General features: G+C 32.4%; 1 protein-coding gene across 1 annotated transcript; it reads left to right on the top strand.

Moving 5' to 3' along the window:
- The first annotated feature begins 3,134 nt into the window (after positions 1–3,134).
- On the top strand, positions 3,135–5,543 carry LOC143595508 (DNA-directed RNA polymerase II subunit RPB7-like). Its single transcript, XM_077074500.1, has 6 exons — positions 3,135–3,250; positions 3,334–3,499; positions 4,382–4,432; positions 4,580–4,645; positions 4,725–4,793; positions 5,478–5,543. Exons 1-6 carry the CDS (start codon positions 3,135–3,137, stop codon positions 5,541–5,543), a joined length of 534 nt encoding a protein of 177 aa, XP_076930615.1.
- Positions 5,544–17,305: the final 11,762 nt, after the last annotated feature.

The raw sequence follows: 17,305 nt of genomic DNA, 5'->3' as shown, positions 1-17,305 counted from the left end.
GCAATGTTATAGGTTTGACGTTAGGTTGATTGTGGAGTTTGGAGAAAACGTAACGAAGACCGTTAGGATATTAGCAAATTGAACAATATATTTATTTGCGATATTTTGTTATGATTATCTATGAATATTGTTATGTGACTTTATGATGTTGTGAAATTAAATGAGTTTGTTAAATATTGTCGCTTTAAATAGTGTCATGTGTTTATAGGCAATCCGTTGCACCCCGGCATGTTCCGCCGCCTTTGGTCGGTGTGTGACAATGGAACTCATAAAGATGATTTTAGAAACTTGAATCTAACATAAAGCATGTTTATATAATTATTTAACAAAACTAGTAAACAGAGTTCGGTTTGCGGTTTGGAGCTATTTACGGTTAAACCGAGGCTAATCTCTACAAACCCATAACAATAGAACTCAATAAAATGATATACAAACTGAAATGAGCAGAAGTTAAGCAAGGTTAATAAGCATAAATAAGTTATATAATTATATATATATCAAGGACTACGTAAGTCCTCCATGAAGCCTTGCCTTACGAGGGCCGACACTCCACCGACCGAGACCAGAGAAGTGACCACCAAAGGTAACAAGGGGTGTATATTATATATATGTTGTATAACAAACTTCAAGCATAAATAAGACTTAATAAGTTGATTAATATGAAAGACTTAATCAGTTTAATTTTGGAGGTCAAACTTCCAAAAACAAAGAAAATAATCTCCAATGATCTTTAATATGAGAGAGGAAATGAAGTGTGAGCAGGGATATAAGAAGGAAAGGTTCATGTATTTATAGGATAAGATTTAAGGGGTTAAGCAAGAGGTTTAATGTGTAAAAATCGGATTTGGATAATAGGGTGTAAAACATAAACAACAACAAAACAAGAATCTGATCTGAAGGGCTTTGCATTTCGTAAACATCATCCCTGCCCTGATCGTGCGGCGTGACGTGGTCCGGGTTGGTCCAGCTCGTCTTGCGTGTTTCGTTTTGCGTCCTGAAAATTCGTTTTCGATGTAATTTGAGCGTTTTAAAGGCGTTTTCGAATCCGTAAAAGGGTTATTTCAAATTGAACAAGTGGGAATGATTTAGTAACATAAAATCCAATATTTTATATATTTGAAATGTTTTGGATATAAATTGGGTCGGTTTACAACATAAAAACAAATACAAGATAACTCGAAATTGACAATGTCACAATACTCTACTTGGTTCTAGTTGGATGTGTGGGTTGAATCTATTCCTTTTTGTGAGAGGTTTCCTAGATTGTTCGCACTTGAAAGGTACAAAGGGTGTGTGGTCGCGGACCGGTTATACATGTTGGACGAATGGATTTGTGGTAGGTGGGATTGAATTAGAAGTCCAACAAATATGGCCGAAGTGGAAGAGTTTAGAGGATTGTTGAGGGTCTGCCAATGATTATGCTTGGTGCATGGGAAGGATAAGATGGTTTGGCCCTTGGACTCTTCAGGTGTTTTTTCGGTTCAAAGTTTGAAAGCTCGTATCGTTGAAAACTCTTTTGCGATCCCTGAATTCGTGTTCGTTTGGAATAACTTAGTTCCAAATAAAGTTGGTTTTGTAGCGTGGAGGGTGGTTCTTGGGTGCCCATCGACACTTAATGCTTTAACCAAAAAAAATTTCGGTAAACTCGATTTGGGGAAGTTGACGAATCAGTTGAACATGTTTTCATTTCGTGTGGCCTAGCCCAAATGGTGTGGAGCTTAATTGCCCAACGATGTAATATGCTAGACTTTTTTATGTTTTCTATTCGTGATTTGGTGGACTTACACAAGTTAACCAAAGTTTTTCAAGCAATATGTTTGGTCACAATATGGTGTTTGTGGAAGAAGAGGAACGCGCTAGTGCATAACGGGTCTCCCATTCAAGTTACGACTCTTTAGAGGAATAAAGGTGACGGGCTTCGGATTAAGAACAAATTGCGTAAATTCGGTTTGTCTTGGGAGGATTGTCGTGGCTTCCTGGTGTAGTTTGTTGGTTAGTATTTGACGTGTGCGGTTTTCTTATGTATTTTTTCGTTTTTACCCGCTTTCATGAACTTTATGTTTTTGGTGCTTGTTTGTTTGTATTGTGATGTTGCGTCTAGCTTCTTGCTAAGCGTTTTAAATACAAATTGTTTTGTTGGCCTTTCCAAAATAAAAAAGAAAAGCTTCATTTTAAAGCTTTTGAATGAGCTTTATCAAACAACTTTTGCTTTTTCCCCCAAATAATCTATTGTTTTGGTTCCCCATTGTAGTTGTCTCTGGATCTGCCATAATAATCACTATTCACTGCTCAATCCGGTAACCCCCCATTCTTTCACTTTCATCTCATCGTAAACCCTAATTTTGATTTAGTTTCCAAAAACATCTACTTTTTTGCTGCCATTAGGGCAAATGGCTTCGGTTTTTGACTCTTATCAATTTGACGCATGATTTGATTGCTATATGATTACGAATTTCTATGAGCCTGTTATTAGGAATAGTTGCAGTGGTGTCCCTCAACTTTCAGTATATGCTGGTGTTAGAAACCCTAGATTCTTAGGTCTAAAGTCTAGGCCCTCAAACAAACAGAATGGACACCAACAAGGGCATATATGCTCGTGTGTGTTCGATCATTTAACTTAAACTTAAATCTTTTAAATTTAAACTTAATCGGACAAATATTTGTGTTCACGTTCGTTCGTTTAAAAAATGAACATGTTTGTTTTCGTTTATGTTCGTTCATTTAAATTTAAACCAACAGTTCACGAACATTAATGAACAAGATTAACGAACATATATGTGCATACGTAAACGAATACAAACAAACATAAAGAATACGCTTAAATGGACACAAACAAACAAATATAAAACATATTAGGGTGATATAATTTGTAAAATATTTGATTGTTTTTTATTAATATATAACCCAACATAAATGAACGAACGAAACCTGTGTTCATGTTTGTTCGTTTAACTAAATGAACACAAACTTTTTGTTCATGTTCGTTATAAACCAACACCCAGCTGAACATTTCATTGAATGTTTGGTTCATTTACATGCCTAGTCGAAACACTCTAAATCATATTATTATTCATTGAAATTGTGAAACAGTTTTAAATAAATGAATTAAAATTCTGTTTTGGATTTCAGGGAAGATGTTTTTTCACATTGTTCTAGAACGAAACATGCAGCTTCACCCCCGCCATTTCGGTCGTGACTTTCGCGAAAAGCTTGTTGCGAAGCTCATGAAGGACGTAGAGGGCACTTGCAAGTTTTAATTTTCTAAATTATGCAATTGTTTTGGTAGCAAATTTAAGCAAAATTATGTCTTATTTCGTATATATTTATTTACAGTGGCCGGCACGGGTTCGTTGTGGCTATAACAGGCATAGAGAATGTAGGCAAAGGGCTTATTCGTGATGGCACAGGTTTTGTTACGTTTCCAGTCAAGTATCAGTGTGTTGTCTTTAGGCCTTTTAAGGGTGAGATCTTAGAAGCTGTGGTCTCCATGGTTAATAAGGTTAGATCTTGATGCAAATGTGTTCTTTTGATAATAGTATGCTTTTTGTTGATAAAAAAGCGCGTTCGCACTATAAAAATTGACATACTTTCTTATTTATGATAGATATTGGTATATGTAATATTATTTCTAAATCTCATTAATATCAAATATATTCAACAAAGTATCAAGTATACCCATTTTTAGTAGTTTATAAGTGTAAGTTGCGTGTATGGTGCTTTAGGTATATACCCATTTGCAGGTTGTATCAAGGCTTAAACTAAGCAAATTACGGAACATATCTTTATTTGCAAGGCTGTAACACATTACATAATTTTCACGAAGTTAAGTTTTTTGTTAACTCTTTATAAATGACAGTTTTGCCCTTACATCTAAGTACAAGATGTGTAATGTTTGTGTTATGAGAAAACCACAAAGTTATGAGAAAACTACTACCACCCAATCAATTTTTTGTAATTTTTTTATAGTTATAAGGTTAGTAATGTATAAAATAAAAAAAATTAATATGTAGCTCACAAAGTTACATATATGTATCTTATATGAGGTATATACATGTAGCTTACGAGTTACATATATGTAACTTGCTAACTACTCATGGTTTTTTAAATTTTTTGGCAAAGATTATTAAGATATAAAAAGAATGAAAAAAAATAAAAGAAAATGAAACAAAATTTTTGCCTCCACATATGTAACGACTAACGGGTGTGCTAGCAGCGGGCGTTTATTGTTGTTTTCCCAAATAAGTCTATGCAAGTTTAGGGACTTTAATATACTGAAACTGAGTTACGTAACTTTTCTGCACAAATTGAAAATCTGTGTTGGTTTCGTATGGTATCAAATTTTGCAGATGGGTTTAGTAATCAATTTTGCCAAATTTTACAGATGGGTTTCTTTGCTGAAGCTGGGCCTGTTCAAATTTTTGTGTCAAACCATGTGAGTTAATTCTATAATAAATCTTCATCATCATGCTTTTTTATATGCAATTATACTTGCCGCATGTGATTATGAACAACAATTAAAAATGATTTGATAATTGTATAAAGAAGATAATTATAATTGTTCTTATTTTTTTCTTTTTAGTTGATACCTGATGACATGGAATTTCAGTCAGGAGATATGCCTAATTACACAACTTCAGATGGATCTGTATGAATCAATAAAATTTTCAAAGTTTATATTTTCTGGTATAATATTTGATATTATTGCGCATTTGGGCTTTATGCAGGTGAAAATTCAAAAGGATAGTGAGGTTCGGTTGAAAATCATCGGGACTCGAGTCGATGCCACTGAAATTGTATGTCATAACTCAAGCTATTCTAAAAAATCTTTGACCTGTAAATGAACCAAACAGAGCATGTTCTTGTTTGTTCATTAAAATCTAGCCAAACCGATTGAACCCGAACAAGTAAACGCACAGGGTTTTCTTGTTCGTGTTTGTTTGTTGAGAAAATGAACACTTTTGTGTTCGTTTATGTTCATTCGCTAACAGTATAAACAAAACTCTTCATGAACGTAAATGAACAAACACAACTGAGTTACAATGAATTAAAAGTGTGAGCAACATTGTGTTGGGCCTGAAAATTTAAATTATATATATTAACAAACGTAAACGAACAGACTTAAACAAACATAAATGAATGTAAACAAACGAATGTAAACAAACGTTCACAAGCATAAATAAAATGAACAAGACATGTGTTCACGTTCACGTTCACGTTCACGTTCGTTCCTTTACAGTTCATGGTTCTGTTCGCTTACAGGTCTAAAAATTCTTGTTACTAAATTTGAACTAGTCGGTTTTGGAGCTAGTTTTATTTATTTATTCCTTTTTTCTGTTGTAACAATTCAGAAGACTTTCAACCCTAATGTTTTCTTTTTGTTCTTTTCTTATTTTTACCTTTGTAATTGTTTTACAAGTTATATAGTTCTCTCTTTTTAAACATATGGGGTTTATTTAATCTTGCTGTTTACTTTGTAGTTATGCATTGGTACTATTAAAGATGATTTCTTGTGTGTGATTAGCGATCCCGGTACAACATCTTAATGCATGGGATTTCTTAAATCTTGTAGCCTTGGTACAACTTGTTAATGCATGAAATCATAATTATATAACTTTGCTGCACCGACATTTTGTGGGTTTTATATGCTAAAGTAGATAAGATGCCCTTTTGATCTGGTGACTATTAATCCGTTCTATAATTAACCCAATCGTTTATTTCTGTTACTTCGTTTATCATCTTAGGATATATTACACAATAGCTACTCTATAATTATATTTTAAATTTTTTTAAAGGGTTGTAAGTGGTTGTGAGTAAAGAGAGAATTTTAAAGAGATGAATAAAAGGAACACTGTTTATCATCAGTTTATTTTTTTATATATTTGGAAGTGGTTATAAGTGGAGGGATAGAATATATAATTATAAAAATATAAAAAAAATATATTATTTAATTGTATATGAGAGATAAAACGTATTGTGTTTATTGTAATTATAGAGATAGAGATAGAGAAGCTGTCAGGAATGCTATAAACCAATGAAATTTGGACCATAACTTCATCACAGAATGGTTGCCAATATGATTGTAACACTTCGGTAGCATTTGATATGCTGGAATTAGGGGCGGCATGGAATGGGTCATTTGCAAAGCAATGGAACTTGTGTATTCCATTCCACCCCCTCTTTTCATTCCATTCCATCTTTCACCCTATTCATCTCCACTACCCCTCCACAACTAATGCCGGCGCCTGTCGCCGCCATTGCGCCCCCATTCACCGCCTTCGATCATCGTGAACCACCACCACCGTTAGCCCACGACCGTCAACCACCACCATCGTCGCCACCCATCACCATCGCATGTCACCCATCACTGTCACCTACCACCGAAGCAGCCACCACTACTAATAGTAATCATTGCCGGTCTTCCAAGCATCCGCCACTACCGCCACCCCCGCCTACCATCACCACTCAAATCAATTTTATTTTATTTACTCCTTTTTCATGCCTACCAAATAACACATAGTCATGGTTTATTTCATTCTCACATGTAGGGGTGTGCATGAGGTTTGGCTCGGTTTGTTTAATGCTAATAACTGAAACCACAACCAAACACTTAGGTTATTAAAAAAAAAATAACTGCTCGGTTTCCGTTAATTCGGTTTTTGTTAATCGGTTATCAACAGTTAATTCGGCTAGGTTTGGTTAATTAGCCGCTAAACCAGAACTTTAAAACAAACTATTTTTTTGTTGGCCTTTGTTAAAAATTTTACTAGAATCAAAACCATGACCATCATAAACAAGTTATACACATTAGTTCCAAAATATACAAATATTATTACTTTTAAACTCAGTTTCAAGTTTTAACATGTGAAGAGCTAACCGTTAAAGCATAATAAATGCAATTTAAAGTTACTATCATTCTAAACATATAAATATATGTTACTAATGGAACGGAATTTCCAAGATCAAGAATATACAATAGTTAAAGAAAGTTGGATAAACATAATTTTGAAGTATTGGAACCAAGGTAGTAAAAGTCGTTAGGCGTACCCTAGGTGGTTGACTGGGAGTTGGGCACTCGGAGTACCGTACATGGTAAATATAAAAAAAATTAATTTTCGGATATTATATATATGCCAAATATAATAAGTTTATTAATATTTATAATAAAATAGATGGATAACAATATAAAAAAGATAAATATATTTTAAAATATTAAATTATTCTAAAAATTGCTAATCATTAATTAATATAATTAATAAAAATGTAGTTGCTCTTTGAATTATAGAAATACGAATTATGTTTATTTTTTATAGTTAAAATCGGCCAAATTTTACCGACTAGATGTGATTATGGCAGTGTTGACCACATTTGATCGATTCTTAGTAACTAGGCGGAGTTAAATAAACTCGTCTCACCGATATACCTTGTAGCGAGTACTCGAGGAATATTCGACCTTGTAAACCTACTTTTACAACATTGATTGGAACATATAATATCATCAGAAGAAGATGATTGTTACGGACTAAAGTATTTGTTAATTGGTTCGGTTAGGTTATTAAAATCTGGTTAACGGAACCGAAAAATCGTTTTTCTTAAATAAAAAAATTAACCATCGGTTAATACTTCAGTTCGGTTTTATTTTTGGCTAAGTCAGTTTCAGTTTGGTTTTATGTTTACCCTTACCAACATGATAATCAAACAAGACAATAAAATGATAGTGAGGTAGTGATTTATTTCAATTTTTTGTCCTTTCCTTTTTATCATTTTTGTAAGAATTTAATATAACACAAATATCAAATATCATTGTCCAAAAGAGAGTATTTTCAATAACCTTTAACAAAGCTTTGTAACCCACAAAAAAATAAATGATAAAAGTTGTTTTAAATGATAAAACCATCGCTATGGAAGATGATGGGTTTTTATTTGTTAATGAGAGTGCACAAGGAAGAGGAATAGTTGCTTACAGGAGCATTCAATCGTAATTAATTAGTGTAGTCGTGATCTCGTTGGAATGCTTCACCGACGACAAGGTGTATTTAATATAACGGCATCTCCCAATTAAATTTTAGCGCAGTCTTAAAATGGTTAAATTACCATATTATCCATCTAATATGTTTTATCTATATCTATATCTATATATATACTATATTAAAATACATATAGGAAGGACACAATGGTAATTTTACCAAAAAAAACTCTTAAAATTAAGAGATACAATACATTAAAGCATAGTGTACAAGTTTTTTTAGCATATGAAATTTTAAGACATAAAACAGAGGCGGCCATTCGTAATTTGAAATTCAAAACATTAGGATTAGGAATCTCACATACATACAAACGATTCGTAATAGTCTCTTGATTCTTTGTTGGATGTTCTGAGCATAAAATGAGAGCTAAAATTCATATGACGATGTTAATATGGGTTTTCAACATCCATTCTTTTTTTATGTAGATTTCTTATTGTCACAATATCCTTGATATTTCCTCCAGGTTCCAACTTCCAAGACATATACCAAATTTTAAATCTAGAAGGTAAACCTATAAAAATTCTTTGGTCTGCTCTAGGTAGAGGCTGCCTATATTTTAAATTTTAACTCACTAATTAAAATTAAATTTATTATACTTGCTTTTGTAGAGGAATGTGGAGGTTTAGGTCTCGGTTATATATATCATTGCTTAGCCTTGGAAGAGACCAGCTACATGTCGGGATTGGATGGTTTGTCATTTTAGTGCCCATTCTAACCTTTGCATTAATTAATTGCTAACAGCTAATTTTGGTATGTTGATATTGCAGGTGAGAAATGGAACTGCTACATTAAAGGAAAAGAGTCTGCCTTAGGTTTTATTTAATCTCTTATTCTTCGTTTACTTTTCATGGCTTCGTTATAATTTTGTTTTTTTGGTAGTTTTTCATTGGGTAGCATGTGGGAGCTTGCAATGAGCGAGCTTGATGATATATTTGTTTAATATATTTGAATTATAACACTACATAGTGTTATAATTATTTAGGTTGAGTTGTTGAACCCTAAAACATGTCATATATTTTAATTATTTATGTATTTTACGTTTTAGGTTTTTCCTTGGAAGGCCATTTAGATTGCTTTAGGCCGCTCTGATTCAGATGAGATGAGACCTAGACTTCACAAGGTCTACAAGGTAACCCCACTAATACTCAAGAAAATCATGGTGTGATTATAGTTTGGTTAATATGAGTAAATGTCCGCTTGTTTAGATGGCTTGTTGACTCATTATAATTAAAGCCCAACTTTCAAAATATACAAAATACTATCCAAAATGTATAACACTAATTTTAAAAAATGTAAGTTATAAGTTCTTTGCATTATGTTTGTTAAAAATAGTTTTCATTTTTATGTATTAATGTGTATATTATAAAATTAAGTATCTTTTTACTGTACATGAGTGGGTTAAGCTTTTCATAAGCCAAGCTCGAGTTCAGTTTTTTCGCTCCTTAAGTTAAACAAGCTGATTCAATTTAAGTCAGTTTATAAACAACTGGCATGTGTTAACTTTAACATTATGTGACTTGTAGGGATAAGCTTTATAGGGATGATTAAAAGCTACTGTCACGTTGGAGGGTTTGTGGGCATATGAAACTATTTGAATAAAAGTATATTGTGTACAACTGCTGTCAAACGTTATAAAGAAGATTGTCTGAAAGAAAATTGATGTTAAATTTTATCAAAGCTCATATTTGTGGCTAGGGTCGGCCTGAGGATTTTAAATTTCTCGGTTTAGCGAAAATAAAGAGGCTCGTAGGGCAGCCACCCTGTATGAGGCCACTAATATTGTCATCTGCGTATTGCTGCATTTTGACGAATATACCCCTGTTGTAATGGCAACATATGAGTGTATGCTTGGTCATTGAGAATATGTTTTTTCTTTTCCAATTCTTCTTTATATGGATAATATGGATAATATATGAGTAATATTCAGAAAAAAATGGATATGGAACTTGAAGTGAAGCTCTGGCATACAACTATACAAGTTACCTTTTGTCTTCGTCCGTAGAGATTACTTCAATAAAGAACTGTTTTACAAAAATATGCTAGAGGTACCATATGCATTATTTATATATCGTCAACTTTAACTTTCTATTGGTAGACAATAAATGGTTAACATGATGGTGAAGTAGCATTTCAAGCTCACTAAACTGATCATTGTCACTAAAGCAATGCCACATTTTTAATTTTTGACTTTTTTGGTCAAACTGATCATTGTCAGTTATCAAACTTTGATATTTCTTTTCCATTGTCAGAAATATGTATGTTAAAGATTTGTTGCATATGGGTAATGAGTCAACATGGGATTTTGTTTTTTTTATTTTCCAAAAAAAAACTGTGGAATGTATTTTAACTTTTTATTAGTCAAAGTGTTTACTTTGGTCAACTATTGTTTTGGGGCTGATTCGGGTTAATTTAAAAGAGGGTTCAGTTAATTTATATGATAAGTAACGTGTTTCTTCGGATCAGAGATTGATTACGTGCTTGTTTGGTTGGAAACGGGCCATATATTGTTTTCAGACATGAAAGGCAACTATGAAATTTTTATTAGGCAATATCTCACGCGTTGTATTAGGTGGTGCACTGGTGCCACATTAGATATTCAATTTCAAATTGGAAATTTATTAACGGGTCAAAACTGAATCAGTTTTGTCAAACAGATTAAAACTGTTTGCTGAATATTTTATTGTTCAAATTGAGTAGTTTTACGTTGTTTCGACCGCTTGAACTTGCCTCATGATTTGTTTTTCGAGCTTGAGCTCGGCTTGGACTCAACTCATTTAGGAAATTTTCATTCATTTTAGTTATATATTTATCCTTAATTTTATTGATTAGCTAATTTTCAATTATGAATTTATTACAATATTCTGTTAAGTTGAAGAAACAACAATACTACTGAAACAACAATGGTATCAACAACTTGTATTCGAACAGTAGCCATTTGCTTATCAGAAGTTAAACAGTTAGTGAAAGAATTTGGATGTAACTTGTTATTGTTTAAGCTCTATTGGGTTACAGAAGACAATGGCATCTTTGGTTGTAGCAAATTGGAGCAAAAAGGGGTGTTTCGGTAAGTAATTTGTACTCTTTTTATATGTATATATAGTTCAGTTCTCTGAATAATTTGTTTTTTTGTTAATGTTTAAGGTATCGTTAATTAACGCATCTACCATCTAGCCATGCTGGCCACGCAACCATCTGTTTAAAAGTTGAGCAACATGGTTTTGTTTAGTTTAGATTTATTAGTTAGGACTTCACACAAGTTCCTATTTGTCAGTTGCAAAGTTCAGAATGTCGTGGTTTAGAACTTGAGTCCGGAAGTTAGGCGTAAAAGAGTCAGAATTTTTCACAGGTCAGAAAGTTTTTGACAGGTTTCTCTTTATATTATTTTACATATAATCATATGATGGTGTATTCAAATATTCCTTTTTAAAAAGGTTGCTAACAATCAAAAGTTGCCTTTTATAGTTCAAGGCTGCGGCGGAGAAATGTCTCGCGAGATGGGCAATATCTTAGCTACGTGATATAAAGGCATAGTCGGGGATACAGACACATAGGTAACACCATCGCCACAATTTTTTATCATCTTACATTGTACGTTTGATATATTTATTATTATTTCTATAAAAAGTTCTAAATTTTATTATGTGTTGGATTAATATGTAGCTTGGAGACTATGCCGGTGAAAGGGAAGTTTATGAAAGGAAAGTTTATGTTAAGCATTTTGTTTATACCAGTAATAGTGTATTGATGCTATATGAATGGGGTTAGGCTTATTGCGTTCAAAAGTTGTACTATGTTTCAAAATTTAATCATTTAGTGTGGTCAATGGCCGTTTCTTACTTCATCAAATTGTTGTAGTCTTTTGAGTTTCAAAATTAAATATACAATAAACATCTAAAAGGAAATTTGAGTTTTGGATTTGATGGAATTAGTAGACCAAGTTCGAGATTGATTTCTGTGTAAAGTTATTTGAGTTTTGATCTCAAAATTAGTTTTTCCTCCCTGATTATATGGATTCTAATGTGAAGTTATATGAATAAGAAAACTAGTAAGCACTATACAATGTATTGCATGAGGATTAATAAACTAACATAAACGAGTAACGTGTTGCAAACCCATTAAGCCACCTTTTACGCTTCGCATCTGATACAACTTTCTTTTTCTATTTTGTTGTACTGCATGCTTTGTTAGAACAAGGCATACGCATGAGTATTATTTATTATTTTTTTCGTCTTTTTAGGTTGTTAGTTCACATCATTGGCCATTAGTGTCTTGCTAGAGGTGTACAAAAACCCGGTTCCGGACTTGAACCTGCAGTTCCTACCCGGAACCGGACCGACCCTACCCGTGAATACGGACCGGGCTTTGGGTTCCCCCAGATTGTACCCGGACCCAGTGGAACCAGTTCCGGCAATACCCGGTCAAAACCCGACTTTACCTTATCCAACCCAAAACCTGAAAAAAAACCGGTGGAACCGGTCAAATCCAGTCAAATACCCGACTATACCCGGAACCGGTTCCTACCCCGACCTGGTTTTGACTTTTGTTGAGCATACCCAAAACCGATTCTTATCCGGTTCTGGTTTATGAGAATACCCGGATTGTGCACATCTATTTCTTGCTATAGAGCCTTTATTTGTTCTCGGCTCTCAAAACTCTTTATCATTTTAGAAAGTTTATGACACATTGACACTTAAGGATGAAGGAATAATGAAGTGGGTCATTTTTTTATAGTTTTAGATAATATGACTTCAAAATTTTAAAAATGATCTTGACACTTTTATATATGCGTAGGAGATATTTATGGTTTTCTTATATTGTTGTACAAGTCGTTATCGGATCCCGCCGTATCGTGCGTGTTCCTACTAGTATGTAATATATAGATATAGGTATAGATATAGATTATTATCATTATCATTATTAGTATTAATTACTAATGATTAAATATAGAATACAAGACAATTTTAGTGTTGCAACGGCCCCATTGGAAATTTTGACGGCGACACCTTAGTGGTTGACGACATTTTGTTTTTTTTTTCTGTTTTAGTTCAAGTATCGTAACACACATAACGTAAATCGACCGAATGCCATTTTTTTGTTTTAGTTCCGTTATCGTAACGGACATGACAGAATTCGCGTAGACTCACCACATTTTGTTTTAGTTCCAGCACCGTAACCAACTTAATGAAACCGATCGAATAAATTTATTTGGATTTTTTTTGTTTTAATTTAATTATTGTAACAAACGTGACAGAGACCGGCTGAATTTATAGACCCATCGCCTAAATGTCTAGGCTCGACACGTTCGGGGTTTTATCAATGTTCGGATTTTATCTACCAACCCTGGTGCAACACACTAGGTGAAACACTAGTTTATTCTATACAAGTTTGAGACTCGTGTATTACACGGAGAATTGATGAAATTTTAAACTTTATGCATTAGGCAACATGTAATCAAAAATACAATTATCGTATATTGTTAATACAATTACAATTTACAATAAAATTATAAAAAGTACAAAACAAACATTTACATCACACAAATATTTTACAGTTAAGGGGTGTTTGGGTGAGTTTTTCAAACTTGCTTATTTGATTTTTTTTTTAAAAAAGTTTTTGAAATGCTTCATTTTTAAGCTTTTAAATGAGCTTTGCCAAATATCTTTTGCTTTTCAATAACCAAATAAGCAAATAATCAAAATTTAATAGCTCGCCCAAACACCTCCTAAGTAATAATTTTCTTGTACACCACATTGTTTATCAACAACAAAATCTTTAGTTCATGTCTATGTCTGTTTGTAACTAAATTTCGATCCCTGTTTTTAGATTTAAAATAAAGAAATAAATTATATAACTAAAATTTAAAAAGAAGTTAAAAGTTTAAAATTATACCATACTATAAAAAGATTAAGAATCACTGAACCAACAAAATTATATGTCAGTTTTTTATAGCTATTGACAATGTTTGCATTGATCGTGTCATTGGGCTAGCTAGTAGCTACACACATAACAAAAGCATTAAAATGGTGTTTATAAAAAAAAAAGAAAAATATAACTTGCACAACTTTGATTTTAAAGTACATGATTATAGAATGATAATCTCTGGATTGAGAGTCTTCTAGTCTAAATTAATACTCAAGCTGTACAGTAGAAAAAAGCAAATTAAGTCAATTTAAGTTAAGGTTTACGTGTCTTAAAAGAAAGATGAAATCAAGTCAATTTAATACCTACAATTGAAGTAAAAAACTTAAGGTGTTAAAATCAATGATTAAGAGTAAAACATCAATTTAATACCTTCAATTTCACTATGTTTTAAGAGTAAAACATGAAGATGTTAGTGATGGATTTTTAATAGAATTCCATAATGAGGATTAGTCCTTTTTTTATAGTGAAATTGAAGAGTTATTATATTTATAGAATTTATGGAATTTAATCATATTTAATATAATTAAAATCAAAAAATTGTGGTTTAAGAGTTTTGCAAAGTGTTTAACTCTTTCAATAAATTTTATTTAATTATAATATTCATTGGTTTTTATTAGTTAAATATAATTGAAAATATGGTAATAGTAATAATAAATATCCAAGAATAATTTTAATGATTTGAATGAGAAAAGTTCATGAATAAATAATCATGATTATAGATTTTAAATAAAACTATATAAAAATGATCACGAGATTGCAAAGACATTATACAATAAATAAAATACCAATTTTATTAAACATAAAAACGGGTCAGGTTGCAAAAATCGGATTTTGAAAATTAATGAATGGTACACGATGTTTTCTCATCATGAGTATTAAGGGGCTTAGCCAATACGATATTCAACCATAGTAAATAAGCATTAAAGTTAAAAAAGCATGGTAATATACTTGTTTTTTATAGCTCAATATATAGCCCATTGGGCTTAGGTTTAGTATAGAAGTAGTTCTATTTAGAGGTGCACAAATCGGGTTTTTTCTAATACCCGGGTTCGGGTATGGAACCGGTTTTGGGTATGATCGGGTATTGAAAGAAATCGGGTAGGGTTCGGGTAGGGTATTGAGGAGAAAAACTCAACCCTATGTACCCGGGTAGGGTATGATCGGGTTCGGGTATTGGAACCAGGTACGACCGTGTATTAATACCCGGTTTTGAATTTTTTATACATTTTTTAATTTGTTTAAAATTTAAATTTGCTTTGTAATGTATAAACACAATTAAACTATATTACAAAAACCATAAATCCACTTAATTACAAACTATTTACTTAGTAACATGCATTTTACAAAAACTTAAACATAAAAGTTGTGAAGTAAATATAAAAATATACTATAAAAACTCATGTATTATTTCGGGTATTAGAAGATTAGTATCGGGTATAGGGTATAACAGGGTATCGAGTATAGGGTATGACCGGGTCCGGGTATTTACGGATATAAATCGGGTACGGGTATTGACCTCAAAATGCACGCTATTCATACCCTACGGGTAGGGTCGGTTCCGGTTTCAGGTATAAAAAAACCGGTTCCGAATATTTTTTTCGGTCCGGTTCCGGGTACGGGTTTTTTGTACACCTCTAGTTCTATCCTCTCTCCATATATAATCTTGATTCGTCTCCGCCCTCATTGTTGTCTGCCATTGTCAACGACATGTATATGTTCTTGCATGGTTTCTCTATTTGAATGTTTCTTCTTTCCATGTTAAATTATTTTTCATAAACTTTATAATTAAATCCTCTTGACCTTGTTCACTTTTATTTAGGGTTACAAATTCTTGTTTAGTCGTTATAAATTCTATATATTCTTATTGATTTTTTTCTACAGATAAGTAATAAGATATTTGATTCACAAATCAAATTATTTTGCCGAAATTTGGGTAAACATAGTCTATATCATAGTTAACAAATGCGATAAGCGCTCGAAAGCGTTGAGGCTTTGCCTAGCGTCCAGAATAAAAGCGCAAAAAAGCGCCCGATTTAAAAAAAAAGCGCACAATAAAAAAACAAAATTTTGACTAAAGTAGAACATATTAATAGGAAAACAAAGATTCATTCTTAAAACAGTTTATAGTATTAGTCATCTTTACCATAGTTTAAGATATAAAATAACAATAAATTTTAAATATATACTTATATAACTATTGTTATTTTATATCTCAAATTATGGTAAAGATGACAAACTAAATACTAAACAGCAAGTATTGTGTTATTTATAAAATCGTGCTCTAACTTTGTTTTGTGATATGCAAAGCAATTGTTGTTCATTAAATGAGAGAGAGAGAGAGAGAGAAAGAGAGAGATTAGAGTTCATTATAAAGAGAGAAGAAAGAGGTTAGAGTTAATTTTGTTAATATGATGAATTTTAGGTAAGTTGATAAATCAAATAAATTCAAGATACAAAGAGAAAGTAACAAAAACAGGGAATTGCCGACTTTCTTCCAAAAATAGCTCCTTCAGTTATGGTAGGCGGTGGACCACCGATTTCGCCTAAAAAATCGCCTAGGCGCCAAAGCACAACGCTTTTAATAACTATGGTCTACATAGGTTAGATCTAATCATTTTGATTTGTGTTTTCAACTTTCGTATTTGAAGTTGCAATTTTTATTTGGTAAATATGCAAATTTAATTGTTATGTTATCTATCATGAGTTAACGCATTTAAAAGTTACATTCTTGTTTGAAATAAACGTAGAATTTACTAATCTTTCAACAAATATAGTTCTTGTTTTTGTTGCATTTTTAGAACCGGTAAATGCTATTATTGAAGATTTGCCTCCTTTCAGAGGAGGCATACGCATTCCCATGATGTACAAGTTCCCCTGTTATGATGTAGAAGTAAAACTTCTATATTCGATCTTATTTCAGCTGCCGAAGAAATTGTTAAAATGTCTTGAAAATATTAAAGGTCAGCTTGCTATGGAACATCAAGATGTTTGATGGGATCAATATCTTTAAAGAAAACAATAGGTATTGCCAAGCTTTATCAAGGTGCAGAAGATATGGTTCGGTCAAATACAGAGTTGATCAATGTATTCTTGTGGTATCTAATTGTTCAATACGCCATGAGAGATAAATATTATGGATGGATTATTGCGCACAAGAATATTTGGTGATATTGTTGCTTCCTGAGATAGATGATCCTGACGACAAGGATGACGGGCTTAATGAAATGCTTATTTACCGATCACATTTGTTGTCTAATCCTTTTCACTATGTTTTAACAGTAAAACATGAAGATGCTAGTGATAGATTTTTAATAGAGTTCCATAATAAGGAAGCTATAGGTCCTGGTGTTTTACATGAA

The sequence above is a fragment of the Bidens hawaiensis genome, unplaced genomic scaffold, assembly GCF_021521415.1.
Source record: "Bidens hawaiensis isolate Kalapana, Puna unplaced genomic scaffold, B.hawaiensis_p1.1 tig00045273_1, whole genome shotgun sequence".
In the NCBI taxonomy this organism is placed as follows: domain Eukaryota; kingdom Viridiplantae; phylum Streptophyta; class Magnoliopsida; order Asterales; family Asteraceae; genus Bidens; species Bidens hawaiensis.
The sequence above is the reverse complement of the archived record's forward strand: the minus strand, read 5'-3'. Positions and strand labels throughout refer to the sequence as shown.

Excerpts from the sequence above, each read along its gene's own strand:
- LOC143595508 (XM_077074500.1), top strand. The coding sequence starts at position 3,135 with ATGTTTTTTCACATTGTTCTAGAACGAAACATGCAGCTTCACCCCCGC. Across the intron at positions 4,646-4,724 it reads ACACAACTTCAGATGGATCT|GTGAAAATTCAAAAGGATAG; the intron begins GTATGAATCAAT and ends GGCTTTATGCAG. Across the intron at positions 4,794-5,477 it reads GAGTCGATGCCACTGAAATT|TTATGCATTGGTACTATTAA; the intron begins GTATGTCATAAC and ends TTTACTTTGTAG.